This window comes from Cuculus canorus, chromosome Z (genome assembly GCF_017976375.1).
Source record: "Cuculus canorus isolate bCucCan1 chromosome Z, bCucCan1.pri, whole genome shotgun sequence".
Lineage (NCBI taxonomy): Eukaryota > Metazoa > Chordata > Aves > Cuculiformes > Cuculidae > Cuculus > Cuculus canorus.
The window spans coordinates 59,085,315-59,103,541 of NC_071441.1; the positions used below are offsets into that span (position 1 = coordinate 59,085,315).

Here is an 18,227-nt window from a genome sequence, read left to right on the forward strand (position 1 = left end):
TAGAGGAGATCTCCCAACAACCCTCTACCACTCCGTCGCCCCGCTCCCCCGCGCTTGACTGGCAGCCTCTCAGCCAGTGAAACGCTCGATCTGCGCCCGGAGGCGGGACGAGCCCCGCCAGCGCCCAATCAGACTCACGGGCTCTGTGCTTCGTGCAGGACAGGCCTTCAGCACCCGAGTCGCGGCCCCGCCCCTACCACTGAGCCCCGCCCCTTTGCCTTTGACTGGCGGCCCCTCAACCAATGGAACGCACGCTCTGCGCCTGGAGGCGGGACGATCGCCGGCAGCGTCCAATCAGACGCACGTAATGCGGAGCGCAAGTGCCCGCCCACGGCCTAGGACCCGCCCCCTCCATTTGACTGGCAATTGCCTCAGCCAATGGAACTCTCGCTCTGCTCCCGGAGGCGGGACGAGCCTCGGCCGCGCCCAATCAGGTGGCTGCGCGGCGGGTGCGGGTCGGCGCCTTCGGGGCGAGGGCAGCGTGGCGGCGCCGGGTGGAGCGGCGCGGCTCGCGGCAGCATGAGCCTGGCCTTGAGGTGGGTGCGAGCCGGCAGCGACCCTTCCCTCGCCAGGGAGGGGCCTCGTCCCTCTGCGGCCTCGCTGTTCTTCCCCCGCCCCACCTTCGTGGCCCCTGTGTCCCCCCTCCCGTTCGTGGCCTCTCTGTCTCCCCTCCCGTTTCATGGCCCCTCTGTTCCCCCACCCCCATGGCCCCTCTGTTCCCTCCTCTCTTCATGGCCCTTCTGTCCCTCCTCCGCTTTCACTGCCCCTCTGTCCCCCCCTCCCCTTTCATTTCCCCTCTGTTCCCCCCTCCCCTTTCATTTCCCCTCTGTCCCCCCCTCCCTCTTCTTGGTCCCTCTGTTTTTCCTCCCACTCAGGGCCACTTTGTGCCCCCTTCCCCTCTACCACGGCCCCTTTGTCCCCCCCTCGAGAGCCCTTTCGTGTCCTTCCCTTTCCCCCTTTTTCATGGTGTCTGGGGCAGTTTGCCTATGTGTTACCTGCAGCCATACACCGTCAGAAAGGCGTTTAACAGGCATTAAGTTGGTCTGCCGACTTTGTTTTCACAGAATGCCAGATGGAAGGGACCTGAACGATCATCTAGTTAAACCTTTTTGAGTTATCTGCAGTTTAAATGAGATGGCCCAGCATCCTGTCAAACTGAGCTTTCGGAGTGTCCTATGTAGAGGAATCCATGATTTCCCTGGGGAGATTATTCCAATGTTTTGCTTTTCTCATGGGGAAAACTTTTCTACTGCAATCCAACCAGAATCTCCCCAGGAGCAAATTTCCCCTTGTCTTTTCTATGTGACTCCTCCTAAACGTGGAGTCTCTATCCTCTTGGCAGACACACTTTATGTACTGGTACATGGTGATAAGGTCTCCTCTCAGTGCCTTCTCTCAAGGCTGAACAAACCCAGCTCTCTCAGTGATTCTTCGTATGGAAGGTTTCCTAGATCTCTGATCATCTTAGTGGCCCTTCTCTGGACACTCTTTAGCATGTCTGCATCTTTTTGTTTTGTTTGGGTTTTGTTTTGGTTTTGTTTTGTTTGTAGTTCAGTTGCTGTGGTATAAAGTGTCCTGGCTTGTGAATTCCACGCCTGGCAAATCTTTGTCTTCAGGCTTAACTAATAAGCTTACATGACATATGTCATCCTTGATCTTCAGTTCTGAGAACTTTATGCTTCATATCGTAAAAATGTTTGTAGAAGTGGCACTAAAATACCTCCATTTAAGTGCTGCTCCATCTTTTGAAATAATAACTTTACGCTGAGCACTAAGCAAACACTTGAGTAGCCAGGTCTTTCTTCCAGGAGAGCTTGGCCTTAATCTGCTTTCAGGCTTCTAAATGGATTTATTTCATCATCCGAGCTCACAAAATGTGGCCTGTCTGGATCTGAGCTTCTCTCCCAGTCCTAATTATGTAGCCAGCTCAGAGTTATTTCAGTCCTTGCAGAAGCTGTAGTAATCCGAAGCCTGTGTGAGATCAGGCTGTCCCAACTGGTCTGCTAAGGACTTCTCCTGCTTTGAGGGAGTTGTGGTCTGAGGCAGGTCTGGCTTATGTAGCTTGCGCTATTCACGTCTGCATTTGGAATTTTTACTGGTATAGCTTCAAGGGTTGTTGAAAGCTATATCCAGTTATGTGTTTAGTCTTTGTTTTTGATTAAAATTAGCAAATCGTTAACACAGTAGAAGGAAAAGTGTCTCGTTACAGGAGATTTGGAAAATAACTATCCTTAAAAACTAGTTTTCTGTTCACTCATCAGTAACATTTATACATTTGACAGTAGGTGACACAGCACGCATTTTGTCTCTGGTGCAAATAAAACAAAGGAGTATAAAAAGCCTTTTCCTAAGAGCAGAACTTAAATTGTATAACAATTTAGGTTAAAAAGGACTTCTAGAAGTCATCTGGTCCAGGGGCCCAAAAATTTCTTATGATGGAGACTCAGTCTTTCAGGGCAACTATTCCAGCACAGAAACAATCACACTGAGGAAATATTTCCCTTAGATCCAGCTGCAGTTCCTTGCACTCGGTAGTCGTTGTCCTTTCACTGTGCTCCTCTGAGGGGAACCTGTCTCTTCTGTGTAATCTCAGAACACCCTCAGGGGTGGGGCATCTGCGACTTCTCTGGGCAACCTGTGTTAGTGTCACCACCCTCACAGGAAAACATTTCTTCATAAGATCCAGTCTGAAGCGTTCTGGATGATGAAGGGCGGCACTGAGATCTCCACTCCTTAGCCCTTCCCCGTCTAGGCCTGCTGCCCCACACACCTTGCTTGGAACAAACTCAGCTCCCTCAGCTTCTCCTGTGATGTGTCCTGCAGGCACCAGCCATGGAAGTCTGCCATAATTTTCTGTACATCTCTGATGTACCGGGGTGTCTGGGGTGGAGGGGATTTACTGCTGCAATTAATCTGTGGTTGTCACAGCAGGCTGCTGAGCTCCATGCCTGCCAGCTTCTTCTAAGAGCGTACCTTGACTACTGTTGCTGCCTTAGCTGATATGGTCTCTCATCTCAAATACACTGTATTTTTTAGAGTTCTTGCTCTGAAATAGACATCTTCCAAGTAGTTACTCGATACAGTAGTCAGTCTCTCTGATGTGAATAAAGCACAGTTACAGCAAGATTTACACTTTGCTGGCTTGGTCCAAAGTATCTTTTGTCAGTGGCATTGTTGTCAGTAGTTTCAACTGTGATTCCCAATATATGACTTGTATTTTCTGTCTGCTCTCTGAAAATTTAATCTTATTTCTAGGCTAGCCAAGGGAAAAAGTGCTGTCCTTGAGTAAAATGTGCTGATTTGCAGGGCTTTTGTACACAGCAAAATGAGAGCAAAAAGTCTTTGGAACGGTGTGTGTGATTTGGAGGATTTTAAAAGGTCCATACATGCCATTTATATAAGAACTGATACTGGCAACAAAGCTGATTTGTCACACCTAAGGCCCACTCTAGTGGTGAGACAACACAGCTGTCTGGCCTGGTTAAGCCTTCAGCAGTCTGTCTGTCTCAACATTCTTTCTTCTAAGCTGCCGTTTAGAAATAAAGTGTTTTCAGGAGTTACATAATTTCAACTACTAAGCTAGTTTTTAAACTAAGTTATTCTTTTTAAGTGATAGTTTTTCTTCCCTCTTTGTTCAATTATTGCTGTTACTTATTAACCAAGAAGTGGTTGTGCTGGTTTTATTTTTTTGGGGTGGAATGGAGGTATCATTCCACTTCCACAAAGGGATTGTCTGTTTCAAGTGTTATTTTTAACTGGGAAGACAAACTGGTAAAAGATTGAACGGAGAAAGTAGTGAACTGTGCAATTAGGCTGGTTGGTAGAAAATGTTGCCTACAGTAGTATCTTCCCAGTAGGAATCAATTACATTTAATTTCTTTCTTCCTATATAGAAATGAGCTTTCAGTAGACAAAACTAAAAAGAAAAAAAGAAGAGAACTGACCGAGGAACAGAAGCAAGAAATTAAAGATGCCTTTGAGTTGTTTGATACAGATAAAGATAATGCAATAAATTACCATGAATTGAAGGTAAAAGTTTTTTTTTCATTAAATCAATTTTTTGTTGGATGTCTGCTTCTTAACTGAGTTTCTAAGATATTGACTGTATCTTTTAAAATGCTCCATGTTCCAGATCACTTGCTGGATTAAAGGAGTGAGGATATTGGAAAAGGAAAAAAGAAAAATACTGCACTGATATAAGAATGAACTTTTCTTGCCACACTATGTGCTGACACAGTAACAGGATTGCTGTTGCTTCCTGCGTGGTGCTGGTCTGCACACTTCCCAGGGTGGTATCTTGGACAGATGATTCAGTGGGAGAAGCTCTTGTAAAGCTGTTTGATTCTCTTTAAAATCACTGAATAATCTGAAGCCTCGTGTTGTGAAAATCCACAGTTGTCAGAGGCTTAGGTGAAAGATGTAAATCAAATTTCTAAAACTGTTGACTGCAAACCGGAGTTTACCCACTCACATTTTTCACCAGGAAGCCTGTGGATTGTAGGAATGATCTGTGCTATCCATTGTGCATATAGGGGTCTCCATAGTTTCCCTTCCACCATGACTGCTTCTCCTATTGTTGGCTATCAGCAAGTGAAGGTTAGGATGGCAGCCTTTTCTAGTGAGTCTTCCTGGCTGGAAGTCTATAGTACATGAATTCTATTAAAGTAACTTTAAATGTTTATGAGTGTTTGTTCTAATTATACTGTATGAAGAACAAAAATTGTTTCTGTCCGTATTGGATGAGATTCTTCTGGGAAGGGGTACCTTTTCCAGCCTGCTAGCTCCACATTCTATCTCTACCAAACAGCTCAAGGAGGGAGTGAAATTAAAACCGTCTTATCTTTACTTTAATTGCTGTGACAGGAATGTCTTAAGTATAGCAATTCTCTTGTCTTTATTTCAGAATTTGGATATTTTATCTGTGCTTGAAGCCACAGTGAGAGGGGTAGTACCCAGGATTATTTTGGAGTTGTTAATATGCTTTTTCCAGTGATGGTATGCTTTCAGTTCCCAGCTGACACAATTAATTGCAAAGCATTTTCTTAGCTGTTTAATTAGATATTGTGACCCTGAAGATAATACCGTGGAAGAAGAAAATACATAAAGAATGGTCTCCTTCTCTACAAAATCAGTGTGTAACAGATTTTTGAATGGCTGCATTCAACAGGGTTGCAGTTTTCCACTTCTGGTTTAGTGTGTATGCTCATCAGTTTGGAGGAAGTAAAGGTGGTGTGCACTGTCAAATTAACATCTCTGTTGCAATGGGAGATTAAAGGTGTGCTTCTCACCTAATGAGACATAAAAATATAGGTGGGTTTGTGGTGTTCACAGGAATAGCAGTAAAATAACTTGTAACAGGAATTGCAAAGCCATGAACATGTAAACACTTTGTATGACCACGGAACAATAATTTGAACAATGATTTTCAGTTTTATCTTTGAAAAAGATTCAATTTGTAGAATGTTTCAGAATCAAAATAAATCTGTGTGTCCTACAGTCCAGTCCATAAAAGCATTGGAAATTCAAAGCCTAATTTTGTCACTGTAGCTTGATGTCCTACATGCTAGTGTTTTTTGAGATTTTTTTAATATCCAAAGCTTTTTTTCTTTTATTAATTTTATTTATTATTGTTGCTAAAACACTGATACACACCATCTCTCTTGGGCAAGAAGGTAATTACTGAAAATAAAAAGAGATCAGTTAAATCCATGTTTTAATCTGCATAAGTGGTTGCACTTCTTGTTTTATTCCAAAAGGTGGCAATGAGGGCCTTGGGTTTTGATGTGAAAAAAGCGGATGTCCTGAAAATACTTAAAGATTATGATCGAGAAGCAACTGGCAAGATCACCTTTGAAGACTTTAATGAAGTTGGTATGTATTTGATTGTGTACTTATAGAGAAACTTAGCCTATAGTAGTGACTACAATTTAGAAGCAATGCATTGTGTACTTTTCCAGTTATCTAGTTCTATTAAGAAATAGAAGTATGAGATTTCATGCTTTCCTTGGTAAAAGTGAGTAGCAGAGGAAAACAAATGTTTGTGTTCTGAGTATTTGGTTTGATATGTAGAGGTGAATGATAGCCAGAATAAAAAGGAAATAGAGTATGCACAGTACTAGTATTTTTCAAACTTATACAAAGGAATAAGTGCCGAGTTAAAATATAGGTATTCTTGTGTTTATGGATTTTATAAGATTCTTCTTCGTGCTGCAGAAAAGTATTTGGCATGGAATATAGAATCATGGAATGCTTTGGGTTGGAAGGGACCTTACAGCCCATCCAGTCCCAGCCTCCCGGATATGGGCAGGGACACCTCCCACTGGATCACGTTGCTTAAAGCCCCATCCAACCTGGCCTTGAACACCTTCAGGGATGAGGCAGGCACAGCTTCTCTGGACAACCTGTGCCAGTGTCTTACCACCCTCATCATGAAGAATTTCTTCCGAATGACTAATGTAAATCTTTCCCTTTCCAATTTTGAGCCATTTCCCCTTGTCCTATCCCTGCATTTCCTGATAAAGAATCCCTCCCCAGCTTTCCCTTTAGGTACTAGGTACCAGCCCCTTTAGGTGCTAGAAACTGCTCTAAGGTGTACCTGGAGCTTTCTTTTCTCCAGGCTGAACAACCCCAACTCTCTCAGCCTGTCCCCATAGCAGAGGTGCTCTAGCCCTCAGGTCATCTTTTTGGCCTCCTCTGGACCTGTTCCGACTGTTCTATATGCTTATGTTGGGGATTCCAGATCTGGACACAGGACTCCAGGTGGGGTTCCATGAGACTGGAGTGGAAGGGGCAGAATCCCCTCTTTTAGCCTGCTGGCTGCACTTCTGGTGCGGCCCAAGGCCTTTCATGGGAAGAAGTGTATACACAGACCTGTAAACTGAACACAAACTTCACATGTAGATAAGAGAAACTGAAGCAGATGTTAAATATTGTGCTTCAAGGATTTTCAGCTGTTGGTAAAAACAGTGGAATTTCATTAGGCTGTTTCTTTCATCTGAAGGTTGTGTACTGCACAGTTTGACATACTTTGAGTATGTTGTGATCTGCATAATTTTTGAAGATTAAAGTTTCTTTGAAGATTTTCTGTTTGTTACACATAATTTATACTTTAGCATACAATTTGTGTGTACTCTAAAAATGAAGTTGTGTGGGATTTCCCCATGTGTGGTTTTATATCTCTGTTTCATTATTCCAGTCCATGTGTTCAAGGTATTAGATTTCTTGAAATTTTCTGGAAAAAAACAAAACCCAGTATAGTATGTGTGTATTTGCTCTTGACTATGAATAGTAGTCTATTTAATGTGGCAAAGCTGTTATGATTTGCCACATTTCAATCAACAGCGATTTAACGGGTTAGGATTGGACAAATTGTGTTGTTAATAGCAGGTAATACTTTTCTAGTTGTGTTCTTGATTAAAGCAAATATATGTCAGCATAGGACCAAAAATAAAATCTATGGGGAAATATACATGATGAGTCCTGGTTTAAAATAAAAAAAAAAAATAGAATATCGATTTACTTGTAACAATACGGCTGTAATTATATCACTATGCCTTAATGTTATATAATTGAATATACTGTAATTATTGTGTAATTACTTTCTAATTCTTGATACTCAGTCCCATCATTGTTCATTGTTTCCTGGTTCTGTCCTGGCAGTCAGTATGGGCAGTCAACAAATGCTGCAAGAAGCTGGGAAAATACACATGGAAAGCACAGTGTGTACATGGAAGGCAATTGAACCTGTCCGCAAACTTAAGCCAGATTTGAGTGTTGCTATGACTCAATATCACCTTGACACAGAATTAAATGTGACAAGCAGACAGACCAGAAAGTTGGAGGAAGTAGGTTACAGAAGCTTTAACTGTAATGAGCTGCTGAATATAGCTAAACAACTCTTGAGCCATCATTTTGTCATAATTTAATATTATTTATGGTTTTAGATGTAGGAGCGACCCATGTGAAACTTAGAGATACAATTACATTTTGTCTTGTTCTGTACAACCGTGTTGCCAATAGTATTTGGCACCTACGGCTCATGTTGCATCTGCCTTTTTGCCACAGAGGTAGAAATTTTCAAATGATATGATACTGTCATGCAGCGCAGTTGTTTTAAATGAAAATATTTAACTTTAGTATAAATCTGAGGGATTTATATAGATGTATAAGCTTCATTGCTGTAGCAAGCTTGTATGAGCTTAAATCTAATATTTCCCTGTCAGGTTTGCTGAGCCAGAGCAGGCATTCTGTCTGCAAGCAGCAGCAGATGCTAAGTGGTTCTCTGTGTGCGAACAGGGTTGATGTGTTTTTAATGGCTTGATGAAAGTCGTAAATAGCAAGCCCTGTAATACAGGATTAGCAAGTACAGAGACATGAAGATATTTACAGCCAGTTCCAGAAATGTCTGAAATAATTACTAGAAAAATATTTTATGTGGTAAGTTTGTCTTTTTTTTTTTTTACAGAAACAGACAAATGGCTGTGATAAAAGGGATAATAAAGACTGACGAATCCTCTCAGAATTAACATTTTGTAGTTCATAGTGGTGTCCTTTTCACAGCCCCTGGGCTTAGGTTTTTTGAGAGGTTCTGGTTAGTGTAGTTTTGTATTTAAAAAAGAGGTTCCATGTGAATGTTTTATGTTACTTAGTGTTTCAGTATTCCCTCCAAGTCAAAATTCCATCCTGATCAAAACACATAAAAGAATTCACTCTTCATCTGTCACAGTGGATATTTTTATGAAAGGTAAGTCTGGAACAGAGTGGGCCTATGTATGCTTTTAATGCTTATTGAAAAGTGTGTTGAAAGAATAAGCGTGTCTAAATTGCCATGTAGTTCTCCACTCCAACAGGTATGTCCCAAAGAGAAACTCAGCTTGGGAAAAGAGAGATCATAGAATGATTTGGGTTGGAAGGGAACTTAAAGATGAGAAGGAGAGATCAGATAACATCAAATATGCATATATGCATGATGAATTAAAATATATAAAAATGAACGAAAGGGTGAAATGGGAAGTGTGTGTGGTTCATATTGCCTCAGTCTGCTCAGTTGATTTCGAGTTTACCTTTCAGTTATTTCTAGTCTAACTTATTTATTCTTCTTACAGTGACTGATTGGATATTGGACAGAGACCCACAAGAAGAAATACTCAAGGCATTCAAATTGTTTGATGATGATGACTCTGGTAAAATAAGTCTGAGAAACCTGCGCCGGGTTGCTAGAGAATTGGGTGAAAATATGTCTGATGAAGAACTACGGGCTATGATTGAAGAATTTGATAAGGATGGAGATGGAGAAAGTGCGTGTTAGATAAAACCACCCATACAGTCTGTTCCACCCATACAGTCTGTTCTTAATTTTCTCACCTTTTTAAATGTTGTTCTGTTGTGAAAATATCCTTTGTTTTCCTTCTAAATAACTTTCAGCTCAAACTTAATTTAGCTTACAAATAATAGAAATAGAGCTATTAGTCCTGGAAACACATCTTGGAGTCTAAAAATCAAGTTGATTTCACTTGTTGATTCACTACAAATTTAACCAGTGTGAAAGTATAGTTTAAAGTGGAAGTAATTTAACTGGTACATGGGAGATTCCATGTACCTACGTTGCTTTAAGTGGAGTCCTGCATGCAGTTCTAGAGTCCCCAGCACAGGAAGGATGTGGATGTGTTGGAATGGGTCAGGAGGAGGCCAGGAAGATGATCTGAGGGCCAGAGCATCTCCTGTACAAGGACGGGCTGAAAGAGTTGGGGTTGTTCAGCTTGGAGAAGAGAAAGCTGCAGGGAGACCTTAGAGCAGCTTCCTTCCTGCTTGAAGGGGGCTACAGGAAAGCCTGAGAGGGCTCTTTATCAGAGAGTGCAGGGATAGGATGACAGGTAACAGTTTTAAGCTGAAAGAGAGTTTTAAAATAGATATTAGGAAGATTTTTTTTCTCATGAGTGTGGTGAGGCACAGCAACAGGTTGCCCAGAGAAGCTGTGGCTGCTCCATCCCTGGCCAGGGTGGATGAGGCTTTGAGCAACCTGATGCAGTGGGAGGTGTCCCTGCCCATGACGGGGCTCAGAACTGGATGGACTTTAAGGTCTCTTCCAGCTCAAACCAGTCTATGATTCAGTGACACTATGACTTTTATTTCCTTTTAAATCAGTAAAAGGATTAAAGTGCTAAAAGAAACTCTTTTGATTGCTTAGTCACTATTCTGAAGCAGTGACGTGTCACTGTTGTGATTTCAGCATGCTAGTCAGAGTGTTGAGCTAGGGTGTACCTGCGTCTGTGCAGGATCAGCTTGGATGAGACTTTAATGTACTCCTGAACTTAGGAGCGTGGAAGAACATAGTGTGACAATCGTGTCTGGGCAATTGACAAGGTCCATAGAGAGTGAGCTGCAGAAGGGATTTATGAGTTAGTTAAGGAATGAATTAATAAATCCATTTAGATACTGTGCCTATTAAGTATTTGTGAGCACTGAAATTTAAGGTTTTTTTAAATTAACTTGAAACCACCTTTGTATTTACACCAGAAATCTTAATATCTGAATTTCAGGGACCACTCACTTGAGCCTGTGTACCTGAACAGTGCATTTTTAACAGTCACTGAAACCTGGCTGTTCTTTCAGGATGGTGACTCATGTCTGAGACTTCACTAGCACCTACTCCAGTTGCAATAGTATTTCTTCTTGTGAGCAACTGCATCTGTGGACTCTAAACTCTCACTGCTAGTGAAATAAAAATTGTGGTGTTATCAGCCCCGTGGCAGATGCTCCTCTTTGCTGTTTGAGAGCAATGTTATCCCACAGTTGGGAATACAATTACTTAGGTGCTGAAACAACATTTTTTCTTTCAAGAGGAAGAGCAGGACATTTGAAACATGATCAGTGTTGTGAAAGTCCAAACTTTTTGTTCAGTTGTAGTGGTGTAAATAGGGTTCCTGGAGATGGAAGATAGTGAAAGGTCAGCAATTCAACTGCCAGGACAGTGTTTATGTTGACACTGTTACTATTGTAGTAAGTGTTGAGAAAAGTGTGTGGTTTCTTTCCTTTTGGAGCTATTGCTTTCTAATATCTTTCTGTGAGCAGAGGCCATGGTTCCTTAATAAATCTATACTGCATAATTATGATGTTCCTTTGCACTCTCAGCTGTGTTCTCCCACTCGTTTCTTGCACTGGTAGCGTCTGATCCCACTGGTGAGATATTTAGGGGAGATTAGGCAGGAAAAAACTATTTTTTTAAATTTTTAAAGTTTTATTTTTCTCCCTGCTTAGATCCCTGAACTGTGTTACTGCTTGATCAGGCTTTCTTGGAGCTGCATCCTGAGAAAATAGATTTTGTTTTCTTTCAGTGTTTCCTGTAGGGTAATTGAAGCAGGTCAATATAGTGGAAATTGCAAATCCTGTTTTCAGGCATCTATCTTGAGTGCAGTGGCACACAGGATTGCAGATGTGGTTTCCAGCAGACAACAGGATACCTATTTACTTCCTTTTCAGTGGCTGTATGGCAGGCAAGGAGTGATACCCGTTTTCTCAATCCATTAGATTTATTGCTAGTCTAGGTAGATACTTCAATTTTGACCCTGTTTTGCTTTTAAAAGGGAGAGTTGTAGGGACATTGCATTGCTAGCTTTACTTTTTTTTTTTTTTAAATTCATTTCCTTCTGTTTTGAAGGTACAGCTGTAGAGGTGAGGGAGAGCAGAAGACATCTGCAAGCGCATTTTGTCATGTGTTACTCACCTAGAGCTGGCAACTGCAATTTCAGAATCATAGATATTTTTCTGTCACGTAGCTATTTGGTCACTACAAATTGAGTGCAGACCATTAGCTCCTTTCAGAGACATTACTGAGTTTTAGGTCAGTGCTGCATTTCCAAATTCAAATTGATCAGCTAAGAGTGGGTGGCTCACTTCCTTCTTACTCATTCATCGTTCATTCTCTTTGTTAGAGCAGTCAAGCAGGAGATCAGATATGGAAGACTGACAGCCTAATGTTTGTGTATGGTGCTGTTTATCCTTAAGGTTCTGTGTGTTTTCTGTTCTTGAAAGAAAACTGATGCTGTCTCTAGCTTCTTAAGATTCATTCTGAAGAAGTAAATAATCCTGTGAATCACTGTTCCACTTAGCTTTAAACATCTGGGTCATGTAGCAAAATCTTGCTGTGATCTAATTCTCCTTCTTTTCCTGCCAAGAAAGAAAAAATACCTGAAACTATTAATTGGTAGCATTCTTAATTGATATTTCAAATACAGGGGTAACAACACTTGTGGTTTAATGCCCTTCTGACATCTAAGAGATTGTTCTCTTTGTAGTAAAATAAGGCTGCTTGAACCCCTGCATTTCCAGTGAAACCATTGTACATAAGTTTCCATATAGGAAAGTGTTTTTGACATATTTCTGTCTGCCTCAGAAAGATAAGTAGTCTTATTTTACATTTTCCTAGTCTTAGGAATGGCTTCTAATTTGGACCATGACTGTTTTTAGAAACTTGATGCTGTCAGCTCATGCAGTTTTTGTCATCTTGAGTGGATGAACCCGTAGGAAATACAGTCCAGTCTTAGGTCTTGGGTTCTGGCATGGAACTAGGGGAAGGGAGACCTTCACTGAGCTAAATGCTCCTTTAAGTCTCCAGAGTCCAAATCAACAATTTCTTCATGTTAGCTGCAATAATAGTTTGTTCTTTTATGGTCATTCATGTCATGGAATTGGGGGAAACGTGGCCCTGGGAATCATAGAATCATAGAATGGTTTGGGCTGGAAGAGTCTTTAAAGCCCATCCAGTCCTAGCCCCCGGGTCATGGACAGGGATACCTGCCACTGGACCAGGCTACTCAAAGCCCCATCCAACCTGGCCTTGAACACTTCCAGGGATGGGGCAGCCACAGCTTCTCTGGACAGCCTCTGCCAGGGCCTCAGCACCCTGAAGAATTTCTTCCTAATGTCTAATTTAAATCTTTCCCCTTCCAATTTTGAGCCATTCCCTCTTGTCTTATCCCTGCATTCCCTGATAAAGAATCACTCTTCAGCTTTCCTGTAGCCTTTTCAGATCTGGACACAGGACTCCAGGTAGGGTCTCACAAGAGCAGAGTAGAGGGAAAAGACTTGAGATTGCTTCTGATTCCTTTGTGTGTTGTGAACAGATTGTGAATCTGAGGATAATTAACTTGGTTACTGGGGATTGTAACTATCCTTCTCTTTGCAATTTATTTGAATGTTACAGAACCCGTTTGTCATCACAGTATTGTATTTCCACTCTGCAACTTTATTTATCAAAGTTTTAAAACAGAATATTTTGGGGAGGTTGTTCATATTTGTGCTGTTATTGTGCTGTCACTGTGATAAAGGTATGGAAATGCTTTTTAAAGCAGAAGAGTTGTAGCTCTATAGATCACCAGAGGAGATTTAGGTTGGATATCAGAAGGAATTTATTTACTGAAAGGGTTGTTAGGCATTGGAAGAGGCTGCCTAGGGAGGTGGTTGAGTCACCGTCCCTGGAGGTTTTTAGGCGAGTAGATGTCGTACCTGGGGACATGGTCTCATGACGGACTTAGCAGGGCTGGATAGGTGGTTGAACTCAATGATCTTCAAGGTCTTTTCCAACCAAAACCATTCTATGATTCTGTATGATAGACCGATATTTCTGTGTATAGGGTCCTAAGCTAGGCTAAATCTGTTTCATATTTTAAATGTGTCGCAATAGGACAGATTTACGTTTTGGTTTTTTTATATTCTTTTACATGGTTTAATTTCTTTTTTTTCCTTGTAGCTGTAAATGTAGATCTTACTTTGCAGTGCTTTGTTTAGGAATAGCTTGGGCACATTGGCTGGAACAGTTAATTGTCAGGAAGAATTCTTCAAATGTGTCTGTTTTTTTTCTATACCACTGAATTACTCTCATCGTTCCCTGCTAACGGTAATTAGTTGCAGAGAGAACATGTTCATTGGTTAACTCTTTCACAGTGGCCCTGTTTTAACATATGAGTAAGGTCAATAGCTCAGGTATAAGTGCAGAAAAATAATTAATGACTGCTAATTAATTTATTATTATGACTTAATTTCTTCAAGTACGTTTGTGTAAAAATTTCTGTTAATTATAAGTGAGGAATGAAGAAAGTTCAGATGGGGAAAAGCTTGTCAAAGCCCGATTTTAATTCTAGCTAATTTATTACTTCATTAGTAAATTATCTTTAAAATTCATTTTGTATTTGACAAGTGTTACAAGCTTGAGAGAGAGAAAAAACACTGTGGTTTCCAGGGCGAGATTTGGACATGAACATCTGAATCACGATTTTAAGAGTAAAACCAAATTTGATTGTAACTGGAGCTGCAGCTTTGTTGCTTGAGAAGCACTTGTTTAGTACAAGCTGTCTGCCACTTTTTAACTTCTATAAGTCTTTAAAAGTCATAGTAATAAAATGTTATGGTTTTTGCTTAACCATCTTTTTACATATTTTTCTCACTCTTGCTTTTTATCTAATTTTAGAATATTTTTACTTCTATAATTAGAAATCATAGCTTGAGCTAGATTCCGGCTTAAGGATTCCACATAATTAAGCTTGAATTCTGACTTTTCCTTTTACATGAAAAAAAGTGCAAAATCTAGAACCAAGAACTTCAAACTTGTAAACCCTGATCAGTAATGGATCCGACACAATGAGTACTGACTGGAAGACTATTTTTAAAGTAAAAAGTGCAACACAAACATGCATTATTTTCTTTTCTGGTTTATGGATGTTTACTGTTTGTCTAATGATTTTTCTCTCTTTCTACAGTCAACCAAGAAGAGTTCATTGCTATTATGACTGGAGATATTTAGCAGCAGCAAAAAATAGATGAACTCAACACAAAAGGGGGAATCGTTGACAGCTTCCGTTACAGCATTTTGAACTTCCATTCATTTCTGTATCTGGAGTCATGCAGAAAATTGCTTTCCGCACAGGACCAAAATAGAGACAGGTTTTATGCACTGATAGCTCACTATTTTGTATCACTGAATATGATCGCTAATTGATGTATCATTTTAGAAGAACTATGTAATGCTGCATTTCAGAATGTTTAAGTACTCATTTGTAAAATAGCTTTGTATAGGATTTCTAAATTGTATTATAAGAACCTTTTAAGGTTGACTTTGTGTTAGCATTAGCTGTGGCCTTAGTTTTGATACATAAGGTTTGACAAACTTCCATTTTAATAAAATGCTCTTTACTATTTCTGCTTCAAAGTCTTGTTTTTGTAGTTTGAACTAGACTATAATGTAGTATCCTTCAGGGAAACGAGGGGTTTTTTTTCATTTATAGGCTTGTGCTTCTGCCAGTGCATGAGAACCCTTTTGGTGAAGAGATTTTTCCGTGTATCCAATCTGAATCCAGACTAGTTCAACTTGAGGGCTTATACTGTTGCCTGTCACTTGGGAGAAGAGACCAGCACCCACTTCACCACAATCTCCTTTCAGGCAGTTGTGGACAGTGATGAGTTCTCACCCAGCCTCCTTTTCTCTAGGCGAAACAGTCCCAGTGCCCTCAGGCGCCTCTCAAAAGCCTTGTTCGCCAGACTATTCCCCAGCTGTGTTGCTGTTCTCTGGATGCGCTCCAGCCCCTCGATGTTCTTTGTGTGGTGAGGGGCCCAGAACTGAACACAGAATCCAAGGTGTGGCCTCACGAATGTAGAATCCAGGGGCACAAACACTTCCCTGGTCCTGCTGGTAATGCCGTACCTGATCCAAGCCAGGATGCTATTAGCCTTCTTGGCCACCTGGGTACACTGCTGGTTCATGTTCAGCTGCTGTCAATGGACAACCCCAGATTCTTCTCTGCCAGGCAGTTTTCCAGCTACTCTCCCACAAGCCTGTAACACTGCCTGGGTTTCTTGTTTCATAAGCGCAGATTGTCCTTATTGAACATCATCCCATTGGTGTCAGCCCATGGATCCAGCCTGTCCAAGTCCCTCTGTAGAGCCTCCCCGTCCTTCAAGGTGATTGACACTTCTACCCAGGTTAGTGTCATCTGCAAACTTACTGATGGTGCACTCAACCACCTCATCCAGACCATCAATAAAGATATTGAACAGAACTGAATCCAACGCTGAGCCCTGGGGAACAGGACCTGTGACCGACCTTCAACTGGATTTAACTTAATTTACCACCAAAGAGGGAAAAGAAACAATGCACATAGTATTTAGTGATACAATCATCAAGTCTGGCTTTATTGTTTCTCTGCTTGCTGGTTTTGGAGAGATCTTCGCATTCCAAAACCACACCTGTATTGTACTGCTGAGCTTCTCGCTCTTTTGTGTGCTAGGGGTGTTGCAATTTGTCTTGTTTTTCTTGCTGTTTACCAACCATTCCCAATTGTGATTGACTGCAGTCTGCAGCTTGGTAAGATCTAAGCTCTAAACCTGCAACTCTGCTCAGCCCCATCATCAATCCTGGTGCATTTTGCTAGTTCTCTTGGGATAGCAGAGGATACAGATTCTCAGCTTTTGTCTTTTCGTTCCTTGATATAGGAGGAGGCAGAGAGTAATTTGATGGCACACTTAAATTGTATTTGTTGTAGAATAGTACCAAGATTCAGCTGTCATCATTCCATATTTAAAAGCTGCACTATGAATCTGTGCCTTATTTCTGGGCTTGTGAAGGTGGGCTAGTGTTAAAATGCAGATGTGGAGTACTTGGGACAAATTCTCTGTTGCCTCTGCTAGGGAGGGTAGGGAGGTCTGGTAGAAGTCCAGGGATGGCATCTAAGGGAATGCCATGATCCATCATGCTTCTCTTTGAGAGTTTGCAATAACAATGGTTTAACTGTGTTAATCCCATGCAACTTTGAGGAAAGGGAGAACTTCCAAACAAATAAAAATACCGTGTTGGATTGCACCACATACCAAATGTTACTCTGATGACTTGTTTTAGAGCAGCGTTTTCAATCCTAAGTTTGTCGTGTCAAACACTTTTTGTTTGTGTTTATTCATGGGAAAGGTTCCATGGCTCAGTTAAGTCATGAGAAGTCAGAACATGCCAACGTTAAGGTTACATATGCCTTATCGTGTGGAGGCTCTGCCTGAGTTAGAATCACCTTCGGAGCGCTATGATGATGTTGCTGTCTTTATCACATGCCGCAGAGCCTTGCTTAGCCATGCCCTTGGAGCTCAACAAAAAGGAAAAGGAAAACCATGACAACTTGGCTGGCAATGGAGCGGAGGTTAAAGGGGCTATTTGCAAAGGGAGGGATGAGCAGAGAAGCACTGAGAAGAGACCATCTGGTCCTGAACAGAAGAATGGTGGGTCCATATTGAGGCACAGCCCTCTGCAAGAGGAAATGGCAGCCTGAACGGAAGGGCATCTGCATCTGTGTTGCTCTCTTTGCCCCTGGTCCCCTGGATACACTTTCACTTCTTGTGCCAAAGCTGCGGCTCAGGAAAACCAACCCAGCAATGTGCCATATCCTGGGCTACATCCAAAGAAGTGTGATCAGCAGGGTGAGGAAGGGGATTCTGCCCCCTCTACTCCAGTCTCGTGAGACCCCCCACCTGAAGCCCTGTGTCCAGATCTGGAGTCCTCAGCACAGGAAGGACATGGATCTGTTGGAGCAAGTCCAGAGGAGGCCACAAAGATGATTGAGGGCTGGAGCACCTCCCATAAAAACACAGGCTGAGAGAGTTGGGGTTGTTCAGCCTGGAGAAGAGAAGACTCCAGGAAGATCTTAGAGCAGCTTCCAGCACTGAAAGGGGCTACAAGAAAGCTGGGAAGGGTCTCTTTAACAGGGAGTGCAGGGACAGGATGAGGGGGAATGGTTTTAAGATGAAAGAGGGGAGATTTGGGTGAGATATTTGGAAGAAATGTGAGGGTGGTGAAGCCCTGACAGAGGTTGCTAAGTGAAGCTGTGGCTGCCCCATTCCCGGAGGTGTTTGAGGCCAGGCTGGATGGGGCTTTGAGCATCCTGATCCAGTGGAAGGTGTTCCTGCCCATGACAGGGGACTGGGACTGGATGGGCTTTGAGGTCCTGTCCAAGCTAAACCACTTTATGATTCTATGAAAACACTTAGCTGGAGACTGGTGCTGCAGGGGGTTGTGCGTGTTGGTGGACAAATCCTTAAGTTTTGGTTCTCTTTCATAAGTGAGACTTGCAAGCTGCATGGAATTCTGGGAAGTCACTGCTTAGTAAAACTGTATTAGCAAAGGCTTTTATGGCAAATTGCAAAAGAAGAGAGGATAAGGACAGTTGCACTAAATACTATTGCCCATGGATTGCTTG

General features: G+C 41.8%; 1 protein-coding gene across 1 annotated transcript; it reads left to right on the top strand.

Moving 5' to 3' along the window:
• The first annotated feature begins 411 nt into the window (after positions 1–411).
• Positions 412–15,189, top strand: CETN3 (centrin 3). Its single transcript, XM_054054861.1, has 5 exons — positions 412–536; positions 3,894–4,029; positions 5,757–5,871; positions 9,105–9,296; positions 14,754–15,189. The coding sequence occupies exons 1-5, from the start codon at positions 520–522 to the stop codon at positions 14,795–14,797; spliced, it is 504 nt and encodes a 167-aa protein (XP_053910836.1). The 5' UTR covers positions 412–519; the 3' UTR covers positions 14,798–15,189.
• The last annotated feature ends 3,038 nt before the right edge of the window (positions 15,190–18,227 follow it).